Source organism: Eschrichtius robustus, chromosome 20 (assembly GCF_028021215.1).
Source record: "Eschrichtius robustus isolate mEscRob2 chromosome 20, mEscRob2.pri, whole genome shotgun sequence".
Classification (NCBI taxonomy): Eukaryota; Metazoa; Chordata; class Mammalia; order Artiodactyla; family Eschrichtiidae; genus Eschrichtius; species Eschrichtius robustus.
In genome coordinates, this window is record NC_090843.1 from 56,619,135 (window position 1) to 56,642,172 (window position 23,038).

Here is a 23,038-nt window from a genome sequence, read left to right on the forward strand (position 1 = left end):
CCTTGACTTGTGGCTGCACCACTCCAATCTCCCTCTGTGGTCACAAGGCCTCCTCCTTGTCTGTCTCAAATCTCCCTCTATAAAGTCATCTGTCATTGGATTTAGGGCCCAGCCAGATAAATCAGGATGACCTCCTTATCTCCAGATCCTTAACGTAATTTTATCTGCAAAACCATTTTTCCAAATAAGGCACAATCACAGATTCCAGGAATCAGGACATGGACATACCTTTTGGGGGATCACCACTCAACCCACTACACCAGGAGATTTTAAATAAGCTCCAAACGTAAAAATAAAAAATAAAAAGAAATGATCATTTGGGTAAAAAGTCATACTGAAGGACGCATACCATGACATTATATACAGCAGAAAATCACAAATCAATGCTTTAAAAATATATATATTTAATGTACAGGATTGGAAAAAAGGACTCTTTGATAGTAAACATATTCCAGGTAAACACAGGCTTCCTAAACTGATGAATATTTAATTGCAAATATTAATACCCTAAGTTACACTTCTATATAAAGGAGAAACTCCAAATCCTGTTCTTTAGGAAGATGTGGAAGGCAAGTAATACCTCAAGAGCAACTATTGCTATTTCTCCCCTTTCCTTGGGTGATCTAACATTTTACATGGATTAGTTACAAAAGGAAATATTAGACTCCATTGAATTTAAGCACAAGACACAGCTAAAATTTATCACTCAGAGTACTAAATATTTGATGCTTATGAGTGTGAATAAATAAGTTAATTAAATATTAGGTACAAGGCAGATTCCAAAACTAACTGAAGCATGAAAAAAAAATGGTATAAATACCTAATAGTCAGTTAATATAAATTTTGCTATTGGATATGTTCCAGGCTTCCTTTTCTATGCCAGTGAAATCTGCTTCCTTTTTGTCCAAAGTCTTCCATTGCTGGGCTCCAAGACAGTATACTCTTTAACCTCACCAAGGCCTTGATCATGGAAAGGATTTATTTTGGAAACAAAATAACTTCTTTCTTCTTTCTAAAGGTCATAGTTGTTTTTTCTGCTACTTGCTTCCTTGAACGAGTTACTGAAGTCCCTGTGTGAGAAAAGTTACTGGGCAAGAACAAGCAGTCTGTGTTGGCTGTCCCGCAGTGCAGTGGCTGGTTAATAAAGAAGATGCCCACTTAACCTTTTTCTCATTTGGTCTCATCCAAAGAGTAAGGCAAAAGGATCAAGGTTACAGAGGACTCATGACCAAGGTACAACTTTTACAAATATCTTTGAATGGCCAGGGAAAGCTTTACTTCTTCAGTCATGCCCCCAAATGAGTCGTTATTGGACCAAGAATCCCTTCCCACCCATTAGAGGCTGCTAAGCACAGCTGCTTCAAAGATCAGCTCAAGGTAGTGCATAGGTGCTTCAGGAGAGTGGACCAAAAAGGAGGAGGATGTGGAATACAAGAAAGAGTGAACAAAGGAGACCCCCCAAAAGTACACAGTTCACTAGGATCAGAATGGTCATTGATATAAACCCCTTATCATTCCACCTTCTGACAAACTCCTTTTACTATTTAGACATTAAGATATTTTCAGTCTTTTGCCTTCCTTTTCCACATTGTCTCTAATATTCTGTAGTTTTCTGGAGTTCTGGACCAGGAACACCAAGCTCTCCCTAAAATCACTAGTCCCATGGTCTCTGCCAACATTCTCAAGCTCATCAAACAAAGACAATGTCTGTTTGAGTTTGGCCTGAACAATTTTTTGCTCTTCTAATTCTGCAAGAAGGGCCTGCTTAGTGCATAATTCAGTCTTATACTTCTCCTGTAACTGTTCAATTTCTTTTTGGAGAAGCTGGAATTCTTCCTCACTATAAGGATGCATCTCCTGAGATTTATCTTCCGGAAGCAAGACGTTTGGGGGAATACGCAAGATCAACTGTAAAAACAGCTGCTCCATTTTGCCAAAAAGGGTATCAAAACGTCCTTTCATGAAGCAAAGAAACTTTTCCGTGCACTTACGAATCTGGACTGGGCTAATCGCACAGTCTGGGATGCCGTCCAGCTTCTTCAGAATAACCTGTTCAACAGCCTGCATCACTTCAAATAGGTAGTCTTGAAATGCAATGTAGATCCTAAGCATGCAAGTTTGCGGTGTGAAGCCAAAGAACTGGGCCTCATAGGTCATCGGATCAACAGACATCTTGGCTTATTTTGTTTTGTTAACTTTGAATGTGAAAAATCTGCAAATGTAATAAGAAAAAATTTCATTTGTGTTCAAAAAAATCATCTGATGAAAGTAACAAATGTCATTACAGATAGAAAAGCAAACAAAAAAATATGAAGCTTATGTTCCTTGATACCTGATGCTACTTCCAGCCTCACTCATCCGCAACAGGATACAAACCCTGCCTCTCTGAGGCTCTTTCCATCAGCCTGTAACCTCCCTTCTTCCTCCTCATTGTCCATGTCCCTCACCTCTCAGTTACTCAGGCTTCTGGCCTATGGATCAGCCTTCGGAATTCTGTTGTCATCCCAGACAACTTTCAAGTTTACATGGATGATCTTACCAATGCCCTAGAGACTCAGTTTCTTGAGTTTCGATGATCTTCATCTCCACTCTTCTAGCCACGTGGCAACTGATATTTGTAACTTCCTTCCCCAGCTGCTCCTACTTTTTGACCACAACCTGATATGCTAGTCTTCCAACGCTCATTCGCATTTTCATATTATACCTTCATCTTCAAGACTTTCAGCCGTCTGATCTTCTTTTTCTAGCTCTCAGTCTCTCCCACCTCACTTCTTCCTCTCTCCATTTTAAGCTCCATGATCCATCACTTCAACGGCTCCCTTGCCAAGGTCCTCAACTCCCCTGTCCTTCCAACCTTGCCATCTGAAAAATATCCCATTAGAAGCTGAGCAAGCCTGATGTTTTCTCAAGGGTCTGGGGGACATTCCTTTCAAATGTAAACATCTAGGGAAATAGCACTCCTATCTCCCTGTCACTGTGGGTGTTTAACCTAGGGACCTTTTTCTGAGCTGTAACCATATACTTGTCATAGAAATAAAAGTATTGATAGTTTCATTATTCCTGCAAAGTCATTAGCTAAAACAAATGGCTACCTCAATTAGCAGGTGAATTTAGGATGAACCTTATGAAATAATTTGAAGCAAGTGGTGCAGTCAAATCTTTCTATGGGACAAGATGCTGTTAATCTTGAGGACTTATGTCATGGCTAAAAATAGAATGGTTGTAATGGTTTAGCTGTATAAAATAGGGTAGAATTTCTTTCTGTCTTTGTAATCTCATTCACAGACTACCTGTAATGCATTTATAATCCAGATATGCTTATTCAGTAATAAAGCTGCTTTCTCGTCTATGTCTTGTGGAGAGGATTCTGTGGATTAACAGGATTTTAATTTCAACGCTACCTTATGCCTTCAGGATCAATTTCAAACTCTTTCACACGGCTTACAAGGCCCTTCATCATCTGACCTTCACTAACCACTCTGTCCTCCTTTTTAAGGACCTCACATATGCATAACTGAAGTGATAATACTTCCTATTTCACAGCACTCTATATTTGGTCCATGCTAGGTCCTCTCTTACTTATTTCATTCTTCTTTCAACTCCCACAGGAACCTACTCCAGTGTTCTACTGTATGCCTTTTCGGTTCATCTTTAATTTTAATTCATCTTTAAGCGGTTTTAGACATGCAGTTGACCTTTGAACAACATGGGTTTGAACTGCACAGGTCCAGTCATACGTGGACATTCTTCAGGAGTAAATACTAAAGTACAGGGGCTTCCTGGTGGCGCAGTGGTTAAGAGTCTGACTGCTAATGCAGGCGACACGGGTTCGAGCCCTGGTCCGGGAAGATCCCACATGCTGCGGAGCAACTGAGCCCGTGCACCACAACTACTGAGCCCGTGCACCACAATTACTGAGCCTGTGCTCTAGAGCCTGAGAGCCACAACTACTGAAGCCCACGGTGCCTAGAGCCCATGCTCCACAAGAAGAGAAGCCACCGCAACGAGAAGCCTGTGCACTGCAATGAAGAGCAGCCCCCGCTCACTACAACTAGAGAAAGCCCGTGCACAGCAACGAAGACCCAATGCAGCCAAAAATAAGCAAGTAAATAAATATTTTAAATAAATAAATAAATAAAATAAAGTACTACATAACCCACAGTTGCTTGAAACTGTGACTGTAGAACTGCATATATGGAGAGCCAACTCTAAATTACACAAGGATTTTTGACTGCTGGGTGGATTGGCACCCCTAATCCCCACGTTGTTCAAGGGTCAACTGTCTTGAAAAATACAGTTTTGTTTATGTATGGTTTGCTTTACATTATGTTTGCAATCACTTCATGTTATTACACGTCATTGTTATTTTACTTCATTGGTTCTTTTTTTATTTTATTTTATTTTATTTTTGGCTGCGCTGGGTCTTCATCACTGCGTGCGCGGCTTTCTCCAGTTGCAGCGAGCGGGGGCTACTCTTCGTTGCCGTGCACGGGTTTCTCACTTAAGTGGCTTCTCTTGTTGCGGAGCTCGGGCTCTAGGTGCGTGGGCTTCAGTAGTTGTGGCTCACGGGCTCTAGAGCGCAGACTCAGTAGTTGCAGCGCACGGGCTTAGCTGCTCTGTGGCGTGTGGGATCTTCCCGGACCAGGGACTGAACCTGTGTCCCTTGCATTGGCAGGTGGATTCTTAACCACTGCGCCTCCAGGGAAGCCCCACTTCATTGGTTCTAACTGAAGTACTCCAGTAATTTTACGATATGCATACACCGTACTTCATGTGTCCACTCTCCATAGTTGCTGGGCCACAGTTTACTCATACATAATTTCACTAAATACCGCCAAAATGTTCTCCAGAACACTAGGTGCGGGAGTACAGCTAGGCTGGTTTACCCTCGCATTTGCAGTATATGAGAATTTCTTTCTCATGTCTTTGCCTTCACTTGATATTACTCAAAATTCTTATTTTTGCCAATCTTGTAAAATTGTTTTACAGTGTTGCTTTTTGAAAACCAAAACCATCTAACCCCCACACAGGCTGGACACTGAGGACTGCAGCTACCGACGGTCTCCTTGCCTCCCCAAACAGCTTACTGTTTACATTATTTTCATTGTCCAAACGGCTTGATTGTTCACTATGAGCCCCCGGAAAGACTGATCAACTCTGAAATGCTAAGCATCAACAATCTGTACAGCAAGATTCTCTGAAACCCTCGCCTCAGTTGCTTCTACCAATGCTGGACTGCTTTTCATGAGCTCTACCCGATCCTAATCAAGCCTCCAAATTGAAAAATCCACCTTAAACCAAATTTGCGATTCTCAAAAACCGCCAATCTTGCCTGTCATCCCTACAAGACTCTGCCAAAGCTCTGTCAAGGTGTTTTGCTTACCAGGGTAAGCAAAACATTCAGCACTGTTTTATCAATAGGCTGTGAGGGTGACGTTTGGGGTGTAGGCAAAAATATTTTAGTATGCGTTTCTCCAACTGCCAGTAAAGTTGAGCACCACTCGAAACGTATTAACTCTTCAGGTTTCTCCTTCTGTAAATAACCCATTCATATCCTTTTTAAAAACCACTCTCTCCAGCCTTTTACTTAATTCCTTCCTTATATACTACCAGACGAGGCCACTCCCTGTTCCAACAACCTTTAGGGCTTCCTTATAACCCACCGAATACAGTATAATATTCTTAACTTTGCCTGCCATGATCTGACTACTCTCTGTTCCAACCAAATCAAGCTATGGCCTTTCCCTGTGATGTCTTTCCCTCAAGAGAAGATGCCTGGCCAAGTTATCTTCCAAGGGTCAGTTTAAATACGCTTCCCTGGGGACCCACCCCCTCCTCTGAATTCCCATCAGGACCTCTCTTCGAGCACTGGCCAAGTCCTACTTTAGGATATTATTAGCACGGGCCTATCCTCTCCGCAAGCCTTAGATTTCCTGTGGGCAGGATGAGTACGGTTTCAATCGATATTTACAGGTGAAACGCGGGAGGTGCCCAGGACACCTCAGCGAGTAGAGTAGCCCGAGCTTCGGAAACAACGGGGCAGGAACCACTTCCGGCCTGAGGACTAGCTCCCGGCAGGCCCCGCGACCCCGCTGCATGCCGGAACCTCCAGGGTGGAGGTTCGCGGCCCACCGGAGGCGCTGCTCCAACTGGCCGCTCCAGCGCCCGGCGATGAGGCCTCAGCCAGTGCCACACCCCTTCTCGCTCCTCTTCAGAGAAAATGCAGCCCCGTGGCACTTACCCAAGCGACCATGAGAGGGACGAATTCGACCAAACACCGGCTCCCCGCCGCCTCCTTTAAACCACCGCCTACTGCCAGAGACAGGCGGCGCCGCTGACTCCCCCAAATTCCGACCGCTAGGTGCCTTAGAGCGAGAGCAAGATGCCACCGCGCTCCTGATTGGCTGGCTGTCTGGGGGCCACCTACATTGGTGACGGAAAGGGGGCGAGCGGGAAAGCTAGCTGTGGCCTGCGGGGATTGGCGGAAGGAACCGGTACTCACTCTCTTTCCCGCGACGTAGGTGGGTGGAGAAGCGAGGCTGGGCCGCCGCGGAGACGCAACTCGTGATTGGCGGGTGTGCTTTCATTCGGGCTCTAGCGTTTGGTGGCTGACCAACTGAGCAGCGCTGATTGGGCAGCAGCGTAAAGGGGCGGGCCCCGCCCTGATCCCGCCCCGATCCCGCCCAGCCGCTGGGACAGACTGGCGGAAGGGGAAGTCGGGGGCGGGGGTGGGAGGGGGGGGGGGGTGGGTCGGCGGCGGCGGGGAAGATGGCGTACCAGAGCCTCCGGTTGGAGTACCTGCAGATCCCACCGGTCAGCCGCGCCTACACCACCGCCTGCGTCCTCACCACCGCCGCTGTGGTGAGCAGCTGCAGCGCCAGCTTCTCATTATCCCCGCTGGATATAACCGGGTCCTAGGGAAACGGGTTTGGGCCTCCGGGAAGCTCAGAGGGGTTGGTCTCAAGGGTGGGTGGGTAGAGGCATACAGGGTTCACTTTGGGGTTCGGAGTGGCCCCGTGAGTGCTTATCCGGTGACCCTAGAAGCGAGTGCTACTCCAAGAGGGCTGGAGGATCAGGACTGCGGGTCAGTTTCTGAGAGAGAAAGGCAGGATCTGTACCAAGTCAGGGCTGCGGGAGCCGCCCACCCAGGAAACGTGTCTGAGAACTCCTGCGGTGGCCAAATGATACCGTGGTGACTAGTGGAAGGAGGGTCCGCTTACTGGAGAAACGTAGATATTGAGGATAGAAAGCTGGAAGTTGTCGAGCGGGAAAGTCTTGAAATAGAGTCTGTGATAGAGGTTGGCTGGAAGCACCCAGCCCTCACGGTGGCAGGGTATTGAGTCTTGGTTCTTTTGAGTGAATTCTGTTGCTTCACACAGTTGTTTCAGGTGGTGCCCATGTGTTGGGCAGATTCGTAGCAGCTGCTCTTACTTGCCCTGTATCTAAGATATCACCACCTGCCTTCCATACCTTCACATTACCCTCAACTATTGAAACATCAAACAGACTTTTATTTTGTTAGGTATTGAGGAATACAAAGAATTGTATCAATTCTACACAATTCTTTACCAACCTTTTCCTCCAGCCTAAGAAGAAAGCCTTAAATGATTCAGCCTAAGTGACTGAGAGCGGGAAATTGCTGGCCCTATTCATCTTTTGTTGTAAATGATGATATTTTGTTTCTTGACTGACTTCCTTGAAGAAACTCTTTTTCTATTTTAGCAGTTGGAATTGATCACACCTTTTCAGTTGTACTTCAATCCCGAATTAATCTTTAAACACTTTCAAGTAAGTGGTCCATCACAACCGCCATTAATGTATCCGTTTTTAAACTTGTTTTTCTTACATTTTAGTAGCTAATCCTGTCATATACTGTCTCAAAGAATTCAGTGGGAATACTTGATTATAAGGCTTATGGAGGTGGGCGAGGGGGGTGGCTGGGGGGATACAAAGCAGTGATTCTTGCAGCCTGGAACTTTTAAGAGATTCTCAAGCCTCTCATCATGTACCAAATCAGAATCACCAAGGGTAGGAATTAAGAATCTGTATTTTATTTTTAAAGTTCCCTGCATGGTGTTGATTTGATGTGTCCAGTTCCTGTATTTAGGAATCACTGGTTCAAAGTTAATGTTATAGATTGAGAGGAGACTGATCAGCTAGCTGTCCAGGGAGAGTCTCACAGGGTGCCCTTATTTTGTGCACTCACCACCATGTACCACCCCTACCACCTCGGTGTTACTGCTATGGTCCTGTTCAGAAACTCAGTTCAGTTAGCGCTCTGATCCATCTTCCAGGGATCACATCATCCTAACAGAACTCCAGAAGACTGACATCTAAGGCAACATGCCAGCGTATTAGATTACAGTGAGAGATGGTCCTTTCCAGTAATTTGAGTGCTAAAAGAGACATGTGTTTTCCTGTTCTAGGATGATCGTATAGGCTATAGTTGGAGTAAGAGGGAGACCCCAAAACCAGTAATTCTGTCTCTACACCTGCTGTTGCCTCTGTCCCAAATGTGTTTCATTCACTTTATACCCACTGAACTCCAGCTTGTCTTTCAAGATGCAGCTTTTGTGTAGCCTTCTCAGGTTCATCCTCCCTTGTGTCCTTAGGGTATCTGTAAATATTTTTTTTTATATCTCTCATCTCATACTTGCACTTATTTATATGCTTGTCTCCTCACTAGGTTGAGGACTCTAAAATCCTGGATGCAGTTAGTATGTAGTAAATGATCCTGAATTGTTTCAACTTTAATAGTTACCAATTCTTAAGAATTAAATGATGCATAAAGCAGACCTGTGGACCCTTATCACTGCCTTCTTCCTCCTCTACTCACACGGCCTTCTCTGGGAGCTATAGCTCCATCCAAACAAACGAGACTTGATTTTGCCTGGGGTTAAACTCTTGTTTTTTTTGTTTTTTGGGGTTTTTTTTGGCCACCCATGTGGCATGCAGGATCTTAGTTCCCCAACTAGGGAATCGAACCCACATCCCCTACAGTGGAAGCATGGAGTCTTAACCACTGGGCCACCAAGGAAGCCCCTGAGGTTAAACTCTTGACACCACGTATCTGCAGTTGGAATTAGGATTTCTAAGTTTGAGTTCAGTCTCCCTCTACAAGCTGTGTGTCCTTGGGCAGGCCATTTTAAAATCATCCAGGTCTCTTACTTTCCTCATATGTGAAATGGGGATGGTAGTGCCGACCTGCTCATCTCACAGGATAATTAAGGTCACATGAGAGATCAGAATATTTTAAAACACTTTAAATGTTAAGTGTTCTATCATTGTGAGTAGTTGTTTTTATTGCAGGCGTGGATGGTTTGGGTGGGTAAGAGTGTATCAGGGTTTGAAAATGAGTGTCTGTGTATCTACCAATTAGACTCTAATTGTTAAAGTATTAGGTCTTTACTTATAGGGAGTTGGCTCTTTGTTCAGACTAGAACTTGAATATTTGCTTTAGAGTTACTCTTCACTCTGGATGTTTCTGACGACTAATATAGAAACATTTCTTAGCAATTGATAGTAGATCCTGCAATTTTCCTTTCATATCTTGAGACTATTCATTAGATTGTGATACTACATATATGAAAGCACTGTTTCCTATTCTGTAAATTAATCTAGTCTTTCCATCAAACTTTTCCCATAATTTGCCTGACCATATGGTATGGGTTTTAAAAAAAAAAAAAGAAAGAAAGAATCACAATTTCAAGTTTTCTGTCCTACTATCCTTAGAAATTTCCTGGGGCAAGTGATGTCTTTCACTGAAGCAGCACAAAAATTCAGTGTCAGATTGTGTGCCTCACTTTTGAGTTCAGACATAGTATCACCTATTCATGGCCTTCCAGCCCTTGTAGTCATAGGATATCTCCTTCGTCTTATTGTAAAAATGTTTCCTGGTATATTTTACTTAATCTATCTTTCTCTTGATTTTTTTTCTTTTAACAGATATGGAGGCTAATCACCAATTTCTTATTTTTTGGGCCAGTTGGATTCAATTTTTTATTTAACATGATTTTTCTGTATCCTTTACTAAGTGGGGTTAGCATAAAAACTTCAGGTTTACTTAGGAAATACAATATTAAGTTTGAAATTATTAATCCTGTTACTTTTGTTACCATCTTAGCTGTAACTTCTGGCTACTGGCTCAGTGATACACAGAATAGTTGGTCAGTTAGTAATGTTTTGAGGGTGTTTGTAGGTCACTGTTTATTCAAATGGGAGGTATTTAACCGTAAAATGTTTACATTTCTGCCCATAAGCCACTTACAAATCTGAACAAGGGAGAGCAGAAGTGATTTAATTGAGGCGTACTTACAAAATAACACTGGCGGGCCCCAAGTGATAAAACACAACCTGGGAGTGGGTTCATGGGGGATGGAGAACTTGAGATCCCCTTGGATCTTGGTTGCTGGTTCTACTGGCTGGAAAGACAGTGCCGTGTCTCCTGGGCTCGCCGTGTTCCAGTTTGTTGAAAGAGAGGAAGACTTGTGCTCTGATCAGATGGTAATTGGGGCCACTGAGCAGGGCATTTCTCCTGCACCCCGACCCTCTGGATAAGAGGGGAGTTACAGCTCAGCTCATCTGCAGTAGACAGAGGGCCTTTTAGGGGTGACAGGATTCCTGCCCTAGGATGGATTCCTGTGTCTTCTGTATGGTATATCATTCTGGTAAGTTTCTAATAATTAAATTTTTTCATTGTAATGCCTCCTTATTGACTGAGGTATAGCACTGCTTAACTCCCTGGCCTGAAAAAGCAGATTATTACATGAAGCTTCTTGATGGGGATTTCCTCCAAATTAGGTTGTGAAAAAGCAAGGATGGTGTAGATTATGGTGTGGGTGAACATGGGAAAAACAGTACAAATTTGAAAAGGTGTAGTAGGTGACGGGAAGCATGTTTATGTGGTGTCTGGCTTAGTTCCCCAGTCAGGAACAGTTTTTGTAAAACATGGAGCCGGTCTTCTCTTCACCTTGCCTAAAATGCCTGGTAAAAGAGAAGCAACCATACTACCACTCATAAATATTCTTATAGAAACAAAGGCTGACTTCTTACACATAAAGTGAAGTCCAGGTGTACTTAAGTGATACATTAAATTTTACTTTCTTCATATTTGTGTGCTTAACATTTTCTTAACTTGGAACTTAAGATATCGTTACTGTCGAATGCTAGAAGAAGGCTCTTTCCGAGGTCGGACAGCAGACTTTGTGTTTATGTTCCTTTTTGGTGGATTCTTAATGACTGTATCCTTCGACAAATAGAACAAATACAGGAAAATATTAAAGAACTCCCTCTCTCTTCCTAAAGCTTTTCATCTGTCTCCCAAAATTCACTAGGTACTCGGAATGAACAGATAAAAGTAGAACCCCCCCCCCCCCAGATATTAGCTTCAGGCTCCTATTTATTTTACAGCGTACTTTATGTGACAGCTTTTCTAAGCCTAGAGGTTGGACAGGATGCTTTTCTACTGTGAGCAAGTCAGAGGAACTTTTAACCCAGGTGGGTTACTATTAAGTATCTTAGATGTATTCTTGTTGATGGGTGTACTTTTAAACTAAGTTGTTAAGACGTTTATTTGGTCAACATCAAAACTTTTTTTTAAATTTTTATTGGAGTATAGTTGCTTTACAATGTTGTGTTAGTTTCTATTGTACAGCAAAGTGAATCAGCTCTATGTATACATATAGCCCCTCTTTTTTGGATTTCCTTCCCATTGTTTAGGTCACCACAGAGCATTGAGTAGAGTTCCCTGTGCTATACAGTAGTTTCTTATTAGTTAAATAAATTACTTTTTTGAAAAAAGAATTGTCAACTGAGTACCAGACTTGGATGTAGCCCTGTCTGACAAGATGGTTTTGCTCCAGCTGGCTTGATTCACCTTTGTAAAGGTCCTCATGGTGATTACTGACCAAGGAATTAACACATATTCCAAAGAGGCAAGAACTTCATGAAAGCAGAATATTAATTTGAATTAGCAACAATTCAGATGTTGTCGCCTAAGCAGGTTTTTGCCTGATGGCTCTGGGTAATTATTTTCAGGCTTTTTTTTTCCTGAAGATGTAACTACTGCTCGCCTTTCCTAATTCAGATTTGTGTTAGAACACAATCCTTAGTTCTCTTGCCCAGTCTTCCCTATTATACTTAATGTTGCTGTTTTCCTTAATGCCAACTGCTAGCTTTTTGGTTTGTTTGTGAGCTTAGTTTTCTTGGGCCAGGCCTTTACAATAATGCTTGTCTACGTGTGGAGCCGAAGGAACCCGTATGTCCGCATGAACTTCTTCGGCCTTCTCAATTTCCAGGCCCCCTTTCTACCCTGGGTGCTCATGGGCTTTTCCTTGTTGTTGGGGAACTCAATCATTGTGGACCTCTTGGGTAAGACTCTTAGCACTACTTTTTCTATTATTTTACTTGCAAACTTATTTTGTCACTATTTTTCATGTTAATTCTGCCTGGCCTTCATATACAGCTGTTATAAGATTATCTGATAGTTATATGCTCAGAGACTACAATATTAGTTTTCAAGATGTTAATAAGTGTATTGACATTTCTTCCTAAAGAGAAGAAATTTTTGTTGGTAGAGCCTCCTGCAATCAAATTTCTAATCCTCTCCCTCATCCTTTATTTCTGGTTGACTCTAGGTATTGCAGTTGGACACATATATTTTTTCTTGGAAGATGTATTTCCCAATCAACCTGGTGGAATAAGAATTTTGAAAACACCATCTATTCTGTGAGTATTTAACACCAGGTTACGTGTTCCTTGCAGATAAACCGGGGCTCCTAGCACACATAGTTCAGGCCAGTAAATATTTGGAGATTGAGCAATCCGGCTGCCGTTGAGGAGCAATTGGATTGGGTAGGAACAGACCATGCCGGAGTTGCGGCAGGAGGCTCAAGGTGTCCTGAGGGTGATGTGGTAATTGCTGTCCCAGCTGACCACCAGCACCTCCTGTCCCAGGGAGGAGCCTCCTGGATTCATGAAGGATGCTCTCTGAGGTGAGAGAGGTGAAGTAGCGAAATGGGCAAAACCGACTAGCGGGAGGTTTCTAAAGGTGGAACGTCTGGTCTTCCAAACAGGTGATAGAGATAAGCAGTGACGTAGAGTGGAAATAGCTTTGGGCTGGAAACCAGGTATAGGTTGTTTGTTCTGCCAACCAGCCATGTGATTTTAAGCAAGTCCCTTCTCCTTTTTCACATCTCAGTTTCCCGAGGGTAGAGCTTTGATTTATAGGACCTCCTTCTGTGCCAGAATTTTGTGTCCTCGGGATGTACTGCATTAAAAAGGGTGCACTTGAGGAATAAACTGTTTTTATTATTAAATGTTGATTGTAGAATAAGCAAAACCAAGAAAGTAAAATCCTCCATAATCCCACCGTTTAGATATAACAGTGGCTACCACTGTTAACTTTTTGATATGTATTCATGAGCCTTTTACTATCTGTGTACTCTTTAAAAAATGCTATTTCATAAGCTTCTTTCTAATGTAATATATCATAATCATTTTTCCATCATAAATGTCTGACAAAATTGTAACAGCTGCATGATACCCCCGATATGAATGGAGCACGAATTACGAATCTCTTATCGATGGACACTGACATCCTTCTTGCTCTTCCTTCCATGATTGGAGTGGTGAACATTCTGTAGCTACACATCCATATAGCATGTGTAGCGGCACATCCTTTGCACACATCCATGATTATTTTCAAAGGATAAATTCCTACAAGTAGCATAGCTGTTCAGTTTATTGCCAAACCGCCATGCAGAATGGATATTCAGGTTTACATTTCCACCAGCAACGTATAAGTGTCCATTTCCCCACATCTTCATCAAATGTGGGAGAGCCCCATGACCCCCTTTAATGTGCACTTTCTGTAAACAAGGACAGTCTCTTACATAGTCAAAATCTGGAAATAAACATTAATCCTCAGACCCAATTCCACTTTTGGCAGTTGTCCTCAAAATGTTCTTTATAGCGGAAGAATGCAGTTCAGATTCAGGTGTTTCACTTCGCTACCACGTCTCTTCAGTCTCCTTCAGTGTGGAGAAGCTCCTCAGCTTTAGCTTGTCTTTCGTGACATTGATGTTTTTGAAGATTATAACCCCATTTTGTAGAATGTCTCTCAATTTGGGTTTGTCTGATGCTCCCTCACATTTAGGTTCAGGTTTTGCATCTGTGGCAGGAATATCAGAGAAGTGATACCGCGTTCTTCTGATTGCAGCCTATTGGCACAGGATTTCAACTGGTTGAATTTGCCAAAGTGGTGGTAATCACTTTGATTACTTGATTAAGGTATCTGCAGGGCTTCTCCACTGCAAAGTTACTTTTTTTCCCCTTTGTAATTAAGTGTTTTGTGGAGAGGTACTTTGAGACTACGTAAACATCCTTTTTCTTATCAAATTTCAATTCATTTATATCTGCAAGAATCCGTGGTTTCATGTTTTATTCATGGATTATAATCCCTTATTATTGTTGTTTATTTTGATGCTTATATTGTCCCAGATTTGGCCACGGGGAACCTCCTTAAACTGGCTTTGAAGTACTTTTCAACATGCTCCCATCTTTTTTTTTTTTTTTTTAAACCAATTTATTACTTTCTGGCCCAGCAAGATATCCCAGGCTCATCTTGTGCGCTTCTTGACACAGTTGTAGAATCAGCTATTTCTTTAAGGAGCCCTAGTTCCTTTTTAGTAGAGAATGGTATTTAGAAGCCAAGGTCTGGGCAGCAAATGTGCTTATTGCTTTTGGAGTATTACTGCTCCCAAGTCCTCTCAGTGAACAGAGCAAGGGAATTATATACATATGCATATGAGTGTATATACATGTATGTTTTCAGATCTATGTATTTTTAAAACATGGGTTTATACGGATACTCACAGTTCTGGTACAACTCCACATGATTCATTCAATTTTTTTTTCCTTTCTATATTTTTCCTCCAATATTTTATTATGAAAATTTCCAAACTTACAGAAAAGTGGAAAAAATTATACAGTCACATTTACCTACCACATAGATTCTACAATTAACAGTTTACTATTCTTGCTTTTTGTACATCTATCTATCCCTCCATCCATCTTTCCATTCCAGTATACTTAATTCTCTAAATATTTTAGAATGTGTATCACTAACTAGAGTTCTTTTTTTAAATTTATTTATTTATTTATTTGGTTGCACCAGGTCTTAGTTGCAGCAGGCGGGCTCCTTAGTTGTGGCATGCGAACTCTTAGTTGCAGCATGCATGTGGGATCTAGTTCCCTGACCAAGGATCAAACCCGGGCTGCTTGCATTGGGAGTGCGGAGTCTTAACCACTGTGCCACCAGGGAAGTCCCTAACTAGAGTTCTTTGTTTATATACAACAAAATACACAAATCGCAAGGATTTCGACTAACGGGTTTTCATAAACGCACATACCTATGTAACCCAAACTCCTATCAAGATAAAATTACCATTACCCAGAAAGTTCTCTCAAGCCCCTTTCCTGTCAACCCTGCGCCCTTCCCCCAAGAAACAATCACTATGCTGATTTTGTCCCTCCACAGATTAGTTTTGCATGTTCTACAACTTCATGAGTGGAATCATATAGTATGTATATACTCCTTTGTATAAGGGCTCTTTCATTCAACATAATGTTTTTGAAACTCACATTGTTTTCCTTGTATCAGTAATTTGTTCCCTTTTTTGCTGAGTAGTATTCTATTTTATGACAATCCACCCCTTTCCGTATTTCCCCATTCTCACTGATAGTGAGAAACCCGATTCCTGTTATCATTAATGTTTTTACTTATTTAATTAATACCCCCATATGTAGCCAGTCTCTCATCACTGTGTCCCCCTGTTCCATATGGATGCCTTGCTCACCCTGCTCTGCCTCAGACTCCCTGTGTCAGGCTGCCCTCTTATGGGGGTGCCCTCCTTACCCTACTCAGGCTCTGACACCCTGCAGCAGGCCAGCTCCATGTGTGCATGCCCCAGTTGGGCTCTTGACTCCCTATGCAAGGCTGCTCCCCTAACCCCCATCCTGCTCTGGGCCGCCATGGCTCCACCCCTCCCCACCCCCATCCCCACGCATGGACACCTGCTTTGTTCTGCCCTACCTAATGTTTGGGAAGTAGATGGGGGGGGGGGGTCTCAGTTTTTAACATGCTTTCCTTTAATTCTTGTGAGAGCAAACATTTTCATGTTTTTTAACCATTTGGATTTCCTTTTTGAATTGCTTGTTCAGCTCTTTATTTTTCTTTTAGTGCCTGTTTATTGTTAATTTGTAAGAATTAAAGGAGCTCATATTGAAATATAGACGCTTTTTCTGACCCCAGTATAAAACAGGAGTTTTCAGGTAATCTAATTTCATCAGCTGTGGGCAAGTACAGTTAAAAACATGAATGCAAATAGAGGATGCTTCTTTAATGGTTAATTCTTTAAGGAAATTTTGAATGACCATATAGTAGTATTTTAAAAGTCTTTTGGACATTTGCTATCCCTTCTTATGCTCCGTGTGATTTTTCTTGGAATAACTTGTTAATTTTTTTAAAAAGTTTAATTACAATAAAGTATACATAAAATTTGTCATCTTATACATTTTGAGTGTACTGTTCAGTGGCATTAAGTACGTTCACATTGTGCTTCTATCACCACCTTCCATCCATAGAACTCTTCATGTTACAAAAGTGAAACTCTGTATCCATTAAACATTAACTCTCCATTCCTTCTTTCCCCTGAGTCCTTGACAACCACCATTCTACTTTCTAGTCCTTGACAACCACCATTCTACTTTCTATCTCCATGAATTTGACAACTCTGGGTATCTCATATAACTGGAAACATACAGTACTTGTCCTTTTCTGACTGGCTGATTTCACTTAGCACAGTGTCTTCAAGGTTCATCCATGTTGTAGCATGTGTCAGAATTTCCTTTCTTTTTAAGACTGAATAATATTCCATTGTATGTATATACCATTTTTGTTTGTTTATTCATCTGTCAGTGGATGTTGGGTGATACCTTGGTTGTGGGGAGACATTCATGATAGATTTAGGGAAAGGTTACAAAACAGAAGTAGTGTCTAACTTTTGTAAAATTACGTATATAAAAGTTCTGGAGGAATATTAAAAGTGTCAGTACCTCTGGGGATTTAGGATGTTTTGCTCGTATATATTTCCTGTTTTCTCTACAATTACGTGTATTGCTTTTGTAGTAAAAATTAGTAAAGGAGGTAAAAGTTAATGTAAATGCGAAATAATTATGAATCCCTTCAAAATATGGAACCGTTTCACTGGTAGGCAGACGTAGTGCTTGTCCATTGGTGGAAACCCCATGGGATCTTTTTGATCTTGGAGTAGCATTTAGGACCTAAGATGACTCTGGGACTAAATTATATCTGTTGGCTGTCTTTTAGGAAGGCTATTTTTGATACACCAGATGAAGATCCAAATTACAATCCACTACCTGAAGAGCGGCCAGGAGGCTTTGCCTGGGGTGAGGGCCAGCGCCTCGGCGGCTAAAGTGGCAGTGCCAATAACGAGACCCAGCTGGGAAGGACTCAGTGACATACCCATTGGGATTCTTTTATCCTTTGTGTTGCAAAAGTATGGACACTTTTGACAGCTTGACAAGATTTTGACTCCAGAAACACTTTATGAAATGACACACTGATTAATCCAGAAGACATTTCCAGCAGTTTGCCAGTGGTTCCTCACTACACTGGTACTGAAAGTGTAATCTCTTGGAGCCAAAAAACTGGAGACACAAATACCCTGCTGCCTCTAAGGAACAAGTACCTGAGTACTTGAGTTCTGTGGTGACGGGCAGAGTTTTTCCTCTTCCTCCTCTTTGATAGACGAGGCCATGGTGTAAATGGAAGTTTCAGAGAGGACAAAATAAAACTGAATTCCATCTCTCTGTCACTGAATTAAAGCTTTTGTGTGTGATCTTTTAAATTATCACCATGTCTCCTAGCTCTCCTGCATAGGTCTGCACTCAGAGCAGTTTACGTGCCCGCTCTTCCTGTGTCTTCACGGCTTTCGACTGGATTTCATGTCAAGATTGGAAATACGTGGCTGAGACACCATGGCTGTGTACACAACTTACTAACCCAGAATGCCAGCTCCAGTGGGAAGATTTGTTTCTGTTGTCCAGATAGTTTGTTCTCCGTTTGGGTTTTACAAAACTTCAAGTTGTCAGACAGCGTGGTGGAGAAAAAGGGTAGGGTGGATCTAGTAGCAGCAGGAATTCTGTTGTAGGAGAGTCAGGTAGGCGCGAAGCTAATGTACCGTCTCATTTATTTACTCTGCATTTCTCTGCTCGGAAATATCCAGGGAAAGGCAGGTCATGGCCACCGTTTTAGAAAACAACAGAAAGGTCTTCTTTACACCTGGGAGACAGGTTAGACTGCAACTTGAGATGAGCGGGTACCAGTTAGGCAGGGATACATTTTTCCTGGGTCTTTGGCTGGTGAACATTTATCATTTGCTTCATGAAAAGCCAAGAAGCTTTCAGAGACAAGTACCTGGTGTACCTTCCCAACCAGGTAGAAACCAGACAGGTCCACAGAAGTTGACACTTAATGCCAGTGGTTCAATAAGTACTTACCCAAGATGTTCACTTCCTGGGGGCTCAGCAGGTTTACTATCACACTACCTAAGTAATTCAGAGAACCGGGAGGAATAGAATGAATACCCCCAGGAAAGAGATTAATTCAAATCATTCTAATAAATGGCATGTAGGCCCGGGAACATTTCCCAAATAGTTCCAGCTTGGCTAAGTGGTTGCTTTCTAGAGTGTGAGATTTCCCTCAGAAAGATGAACATGAGGTTTAGATTAAACATAATAAACATCTTAAATGGGAATTTTCAGGTCATTTGCGAAGTGAAAAGTATTTTAATATCTTTAAATGGAATATACATAAGTAATGGAATTTAATATAAGTACATGCTGCTAGTCAGTAACTTTGAATATGGTAGTTGCAATTTTATGGAACGTGGGTTAACGGGACTGCCTTTTTTCCTAAGTGGCTTTAAAACTTTAAATGCCAATCTTAGAATGTATAGTTCTTATGGGATTCTTAAATTTTGTCTTGTCTTTGTTCAAGAAAGCTTTTAATTAGAAGGTTGGTTTTGTTTTGTTTTTCATTGTTTTGGGGCTAGAAATAGGTTTCTCTAGTTAAATTTGTTCTCCCTTAGTTAACTTTGAGTTATCCAATTCATGGTATTATCTGTGGTGAAATTTTAATCCTAAAATCTATTTACTGAGTGTTTATTTAAGTAGGGAATGTCTAAACATACTGATGACTGGGTAAACACGAAACATTTTGAGTTTATGGCCTAAACGCAGTCAGTTATGGGATTTTGGTCTCTCCGATTTTATGGGATGAGAATTCCTAGTGGCAGGATGCCATGCTGTGCTACTACACTGTGTCCTATGCAGTTGGCTTTCCAAGCACTGGCCTCTTAATTTGAGTGGCCTGTCCCACTACCACCATCCCCGGCCTGGTGTTGCGCATCCGGATACCTTGGCTCAGCTGGACGTAAGGAAAAGTCCTCACTTCTTCCCCAGCTTACCACTCAATCTTGGTTCTTCCAGAACACACTTCTTTTTCTTAATGCAAGTCAACTGAAAAGCGAGATTTGTTACATGGAATCTTGTGATCAATTTAGCTGACGTACATAGGATTTAAAAGATTCCTGAATTCCGCCAGTAATACTGAAAAGCACACCTAAGGCATAGCTTTTTTGTTGTAGAAATACAGTATACGTTCATTAAAAAAAAAAAAAAAAAAAAGGACGTGCAAATTGCATCTCCATAGGAGATACACTTCATACATTTTGCTGTGTTTTTTTCACTATGGATTTCTCTTTGTTTCTCTCTTGCACTTGTTCTTTCTCTGTGTTACTCTTGTATGTCCTAGTATCTTTCATACCTCTTGTGTAGTCTCTAAGCAGAGAGCACCCAAGTCCTGGATTCTTGGTAATGAAACCCTCACTCTGTCTGTGGGGCCTATGAAATTAGGAAATATTGGCGCTATTGGCTTGTTGGGTAAAGGGCTTCCTAGAGTTGTCATCTGTCCTTCATAGCCTGCATTTTATGTTGTGGCTGTGTTTTCCTTTGACAGGTAAGTGCCATCTGTGTTGCTAGTCACGATACTGCCGTTGTTTTCAGTGTTCTGTAGGCTATCCCCTAAGCTACTTACATATTTTACAAGTTTGCATTAAGTTTGTTGAACTTTGTATAATCAAGTCACTTCTCTGCTCAGAAATGCACAGTAACTTCTTAGTAAGCCCCCATATCAAATGCATACTTTCTGTCTTCCTCTGAACGTTACTCCCACTTCTCCCTAACGGGGACCTCAACTTAATTCTCTTCAGTTCTTCAAGGCCTTGCCCCATTCCTGGCTCCTCAAGATACCTTGACTCTAGGGCCTATTTCATTGCCTATGTTCTTTGAATCCCTATGACACTTCGAGTCTGTGCAACATAATCTTACACCAAATTATATATTGTATTGTTCTTAGCTGGTACATGTAAATTAGTCTTGTCTCCTTCATGAGAATGTAAGCTCCTTAAGAGCAGGAACCATGTCTTACATTTTTGTATCCACCACAGTGCCTAGCACAGTGCTTGGCACATGGGTGCTGAATAAATACTTTGTTTATTGATCAGCAAACTATCATCTGGTATTTTTAATTATAGAGGGATGAATGTATGTGCATGCAAGCTTGTACCTAGCTGCTGAGGCTTATGACTGTCTCTAAGTGGGATGGAGCAAAACAACATGATCAACGGCAGGGGTTTGGTGGTCCGACCAGCCAGCCAACAACAATGACCACCAGCTGGTATGGTCATGGTAAGAACAGCTAGTTAAATCCGTGGACCATTGCAGAGCAGTTAAGAATGAGATGTGTCTGACAATTCACCTTTTAGAAGAAGAGCCCAGATATTCCTTGAATAGCTATTAGCTTATGACCATCTGCATATGAAAGCCACTTAACCACAAGAGACTTCTTTTGGAGGGACAGCAGATTTCAGACTACTAATATGAGGGATTGGGGGAGGGGGCAATGTGTGTAACACTGCTTAATGCCAATATAGGATTTTATTTTTCAACTCTGTGTTCCACTTAGCTTTGAAGCTGCAGAATAGCTGGGTCATTAGGCCAGAGATTATGAATGAATTACCTATGCATGTGGTTACTTTTGCCTGCACCATGGTTTTTGTGGGTTTTTTTGTTTTTTGAGCCAGTGTTTTAAATTGACAGATTTCACATGAAAATCTTCATTTGGGGCTCTTCTTGAAAAAAAAACCTGGAAGATCTGGCAATACCAGGCCTGCATGGCACCTGCTGCCAAGAGATAACTAGTGGCTGTTTCTAGAGACAGGGCACTTGCTCTATCAAGAGATTATTTCACTCATTTATATTACCTACCTGGTACTCTTGTAATCATTTGGAGCATATGTCCCCTCCATTAGGTTACTCTGGAAAGCACACTGGGAAGAAGGACTGAGGCCTGTCTTTTACATACTCAGAATCCGTAATTTGAGAGCTAACAGATATTGCTATGGTCTGAATGTCTGTGTCCCCCCAAAATTTATGCTGAAATCCCAATGCCTGATGTGATGGTATTTAGGAAGTGATGCCTTTGGGAGGTGCTTAAGTCATGAGGTGGAAGCCTCATGAATGGGATTAAGGCCTTATAAAATAGCTCCAGAGAGATTCCTAGCCCCTTCCATCACGTGAGGACGCAGCAAGAAGGTAGCAGCTATGAACCAGGAAGAGGGCCCTCGCCAGAAAGTAACCATGCTGGCACCTCCAGAACTGTAAGCAATAACTTTCTGTTGTTTATAAGCCACCCAGTCTGTGGTATCATAGCAGCCTGAAAAGACTAAGACAGTTGTTCCCATTTAATTTGGGGTTGACTTTCTAAATTAATACTTAGAAGGAAGTAAAATTTTGTCAGTTATTCTTAAATACGTATCTGCTATTAGTTCAACATGCACATTTTCAGTAAACCCTGGTCTCTATACTACCAGCAACTGGAGGAAAATTACCTCTGACCTGGAGGAAAGGGGAAGGAGGATTTTTAATAGGTTCATAAATAGGGCAAGTCTCATGGAAATGAACTTCAGAAGATGCCTGATGTCCTTCACATGGGTTGAAGCTTATGATGAATTCTCTGGAAATCACTTTTCCTGTATGCAGAGCAAACAGCTGCTTGCTGGTCTTTCTGTGGCGAATTAGCAAATCCTCTAAGAGCTCTGAATTTAGGAGGGGAAGGAGGAACTAATCATATCCTACTTTCCTGCTGGAGTTCTGAATCTTTTCATTGATTGGCGTGTGTATGATGGGGCTGGGAGCCCCGTAAAGAACTTGAGAGTCTGGCACGAATATTTTGGGAAAGGAAGGATAAAAGACAATTTTAGTTCCATCAGACTCCCTCTTTCCCTGCTTGTATTACAGGAGCAGACCACGTCCTTTGGGATAGCAACTTTCTGAGGAGAATGTATGATTGTCATAGAATATATGATATATCTTTCTTTTTCTGTGACACAAGATAATCACCAGTATCCTTCTCAACATTCAGATTTTGTGACATCTGAATGGCTCATCTCAGGCTCAGTTTCTTCATCTGTAAATTGGGGATGATATCAGTATCTACTATATAACATCAGTTATTTGGAGGATTAAATAATGCAAATGTTCGTGTGCGCCTCATTAATTTTACAAAATTAAATACTTTCCTTGAAGAGCGACTATTATTGTGGCAGAGAAAGGGAAACGCACGTTTACCGTAAAGAAATAGTGTTAGCAGGACAAGAAAACCACGGTTGTTATCCGAAGTTAAGGACCCACGGAACCGTACACCCAGTCCTTCACTGTTGTCGCTCCGGACCTTTTTCCGGTTGTACCTCGGACCCTGCTCTCCCCGCCCTCAGGAAATGAAAGCCTGCTCACGCTGCCAGTGCATGCTGGGAGTTGGAGTCCCCTTCCTAAAGGCTGCGGGTGGCAGTGAGGTCAGCGGCGTCGCTGGGAGCCACCAGCACGTGGCGGGAAG

The 23,038-nt window shown here is 42.0% G+C and overlaps 2 protein-coding genes across 3 annotated transcripts; one reads left to right on the forward strand and one right to left on the reverse strand.

Annotated features, from left to right (window-relative positions):
- Positions 1-408: 408 nt before the first annotated feature.
- Positions 409-6,477, reverse strand: MIS12 (MIS12 kinetochore complex component). Its single transcript, XM_068529846.1, has 2 exons — positions 6,242-6,477; positions 409-2,212 (listed from the first exon to the last, which is right to left on the reverse strand). The coding sequence occupies exon 2, from the start codon at positions 2,170-2,172 to the stop codon at positions 1,552-1,554; it is 621 nt and encodes a 206-aa protein (XP_068385947.1). The 5' UTR covers positions 2,173-2,212; positions 6,242-6,477; the 3' UTR covers positions 409-1,551.
- Positions 6,478-6,754: 277 nt separating this feature from the next.
- DERL2 (derlin 2) lies at positions 6,755-17,907 on the forward strand. 2 transcript variants are annotated; one of them, XM_068529844.1, is made up of 7 exons: positions 6,755-6,861; positions 7,723-7,788; positions 9,946-10,019; positions 11,147-11,240; positions 12,174-12,369; positions 12,636-12,726; positions 17,390-17,907. In XM_068529844.1, exons 1-7 carry the CDS (start codon positions 6,769-6,771, stop codon positions 17,493-17,495), a joined length of 720 nt encoding a protein of 239 aa, XP_068385945.1. In that variant the 5' UTR covers positions 6,755-6,768; the 3' UTR covers positions 17,496-17,907. The 2 variants fall into 2 exon arrangements, with proteins under 2 accessions (XP_068385945.1, XP_068385946.1); XM_068529845.1 differs by having other exon boundaries at positions 7,726-7,788.
- Positions 17,908-23,038: the final 5,131 nt, after the last annotated feature.

What these genes read in the sequence shown, in the direction of transcription:
- DERL2 (XM_068529844.1), top strand. Translation starts at nt 6,769, where the DNA reads ATGGCGTACCAGAGCCTCCGGTTGGAGTACCTGCAGATCCCACCGGTC. An exon ending in TCCTCACCACCGCCGCTGTG is followed by an intron (nt 6,862 to 7,722) that starts GTGAGCAGCTGC and finishes TTTCTATTTTAG; the next exon opens with CAGTTGGAATTGATCACACC. An exon ending in AATCATTGTGGACCTCTTGG is followed by an intron (nt 12,370 to 12,635) that starts GTAAGACTCTTA and finishes GGTTGACTCTAG; the next exon opens with GTATTGCAGTTGGACACATA.
- MIS12 (XM_068529846.1), bottom strand. Translation starts at nt 2,172, where the DNA reads ATGTCTGTTGATCCGATGACCTATGAGGCCCAGTTCTTTGGCTTCACA.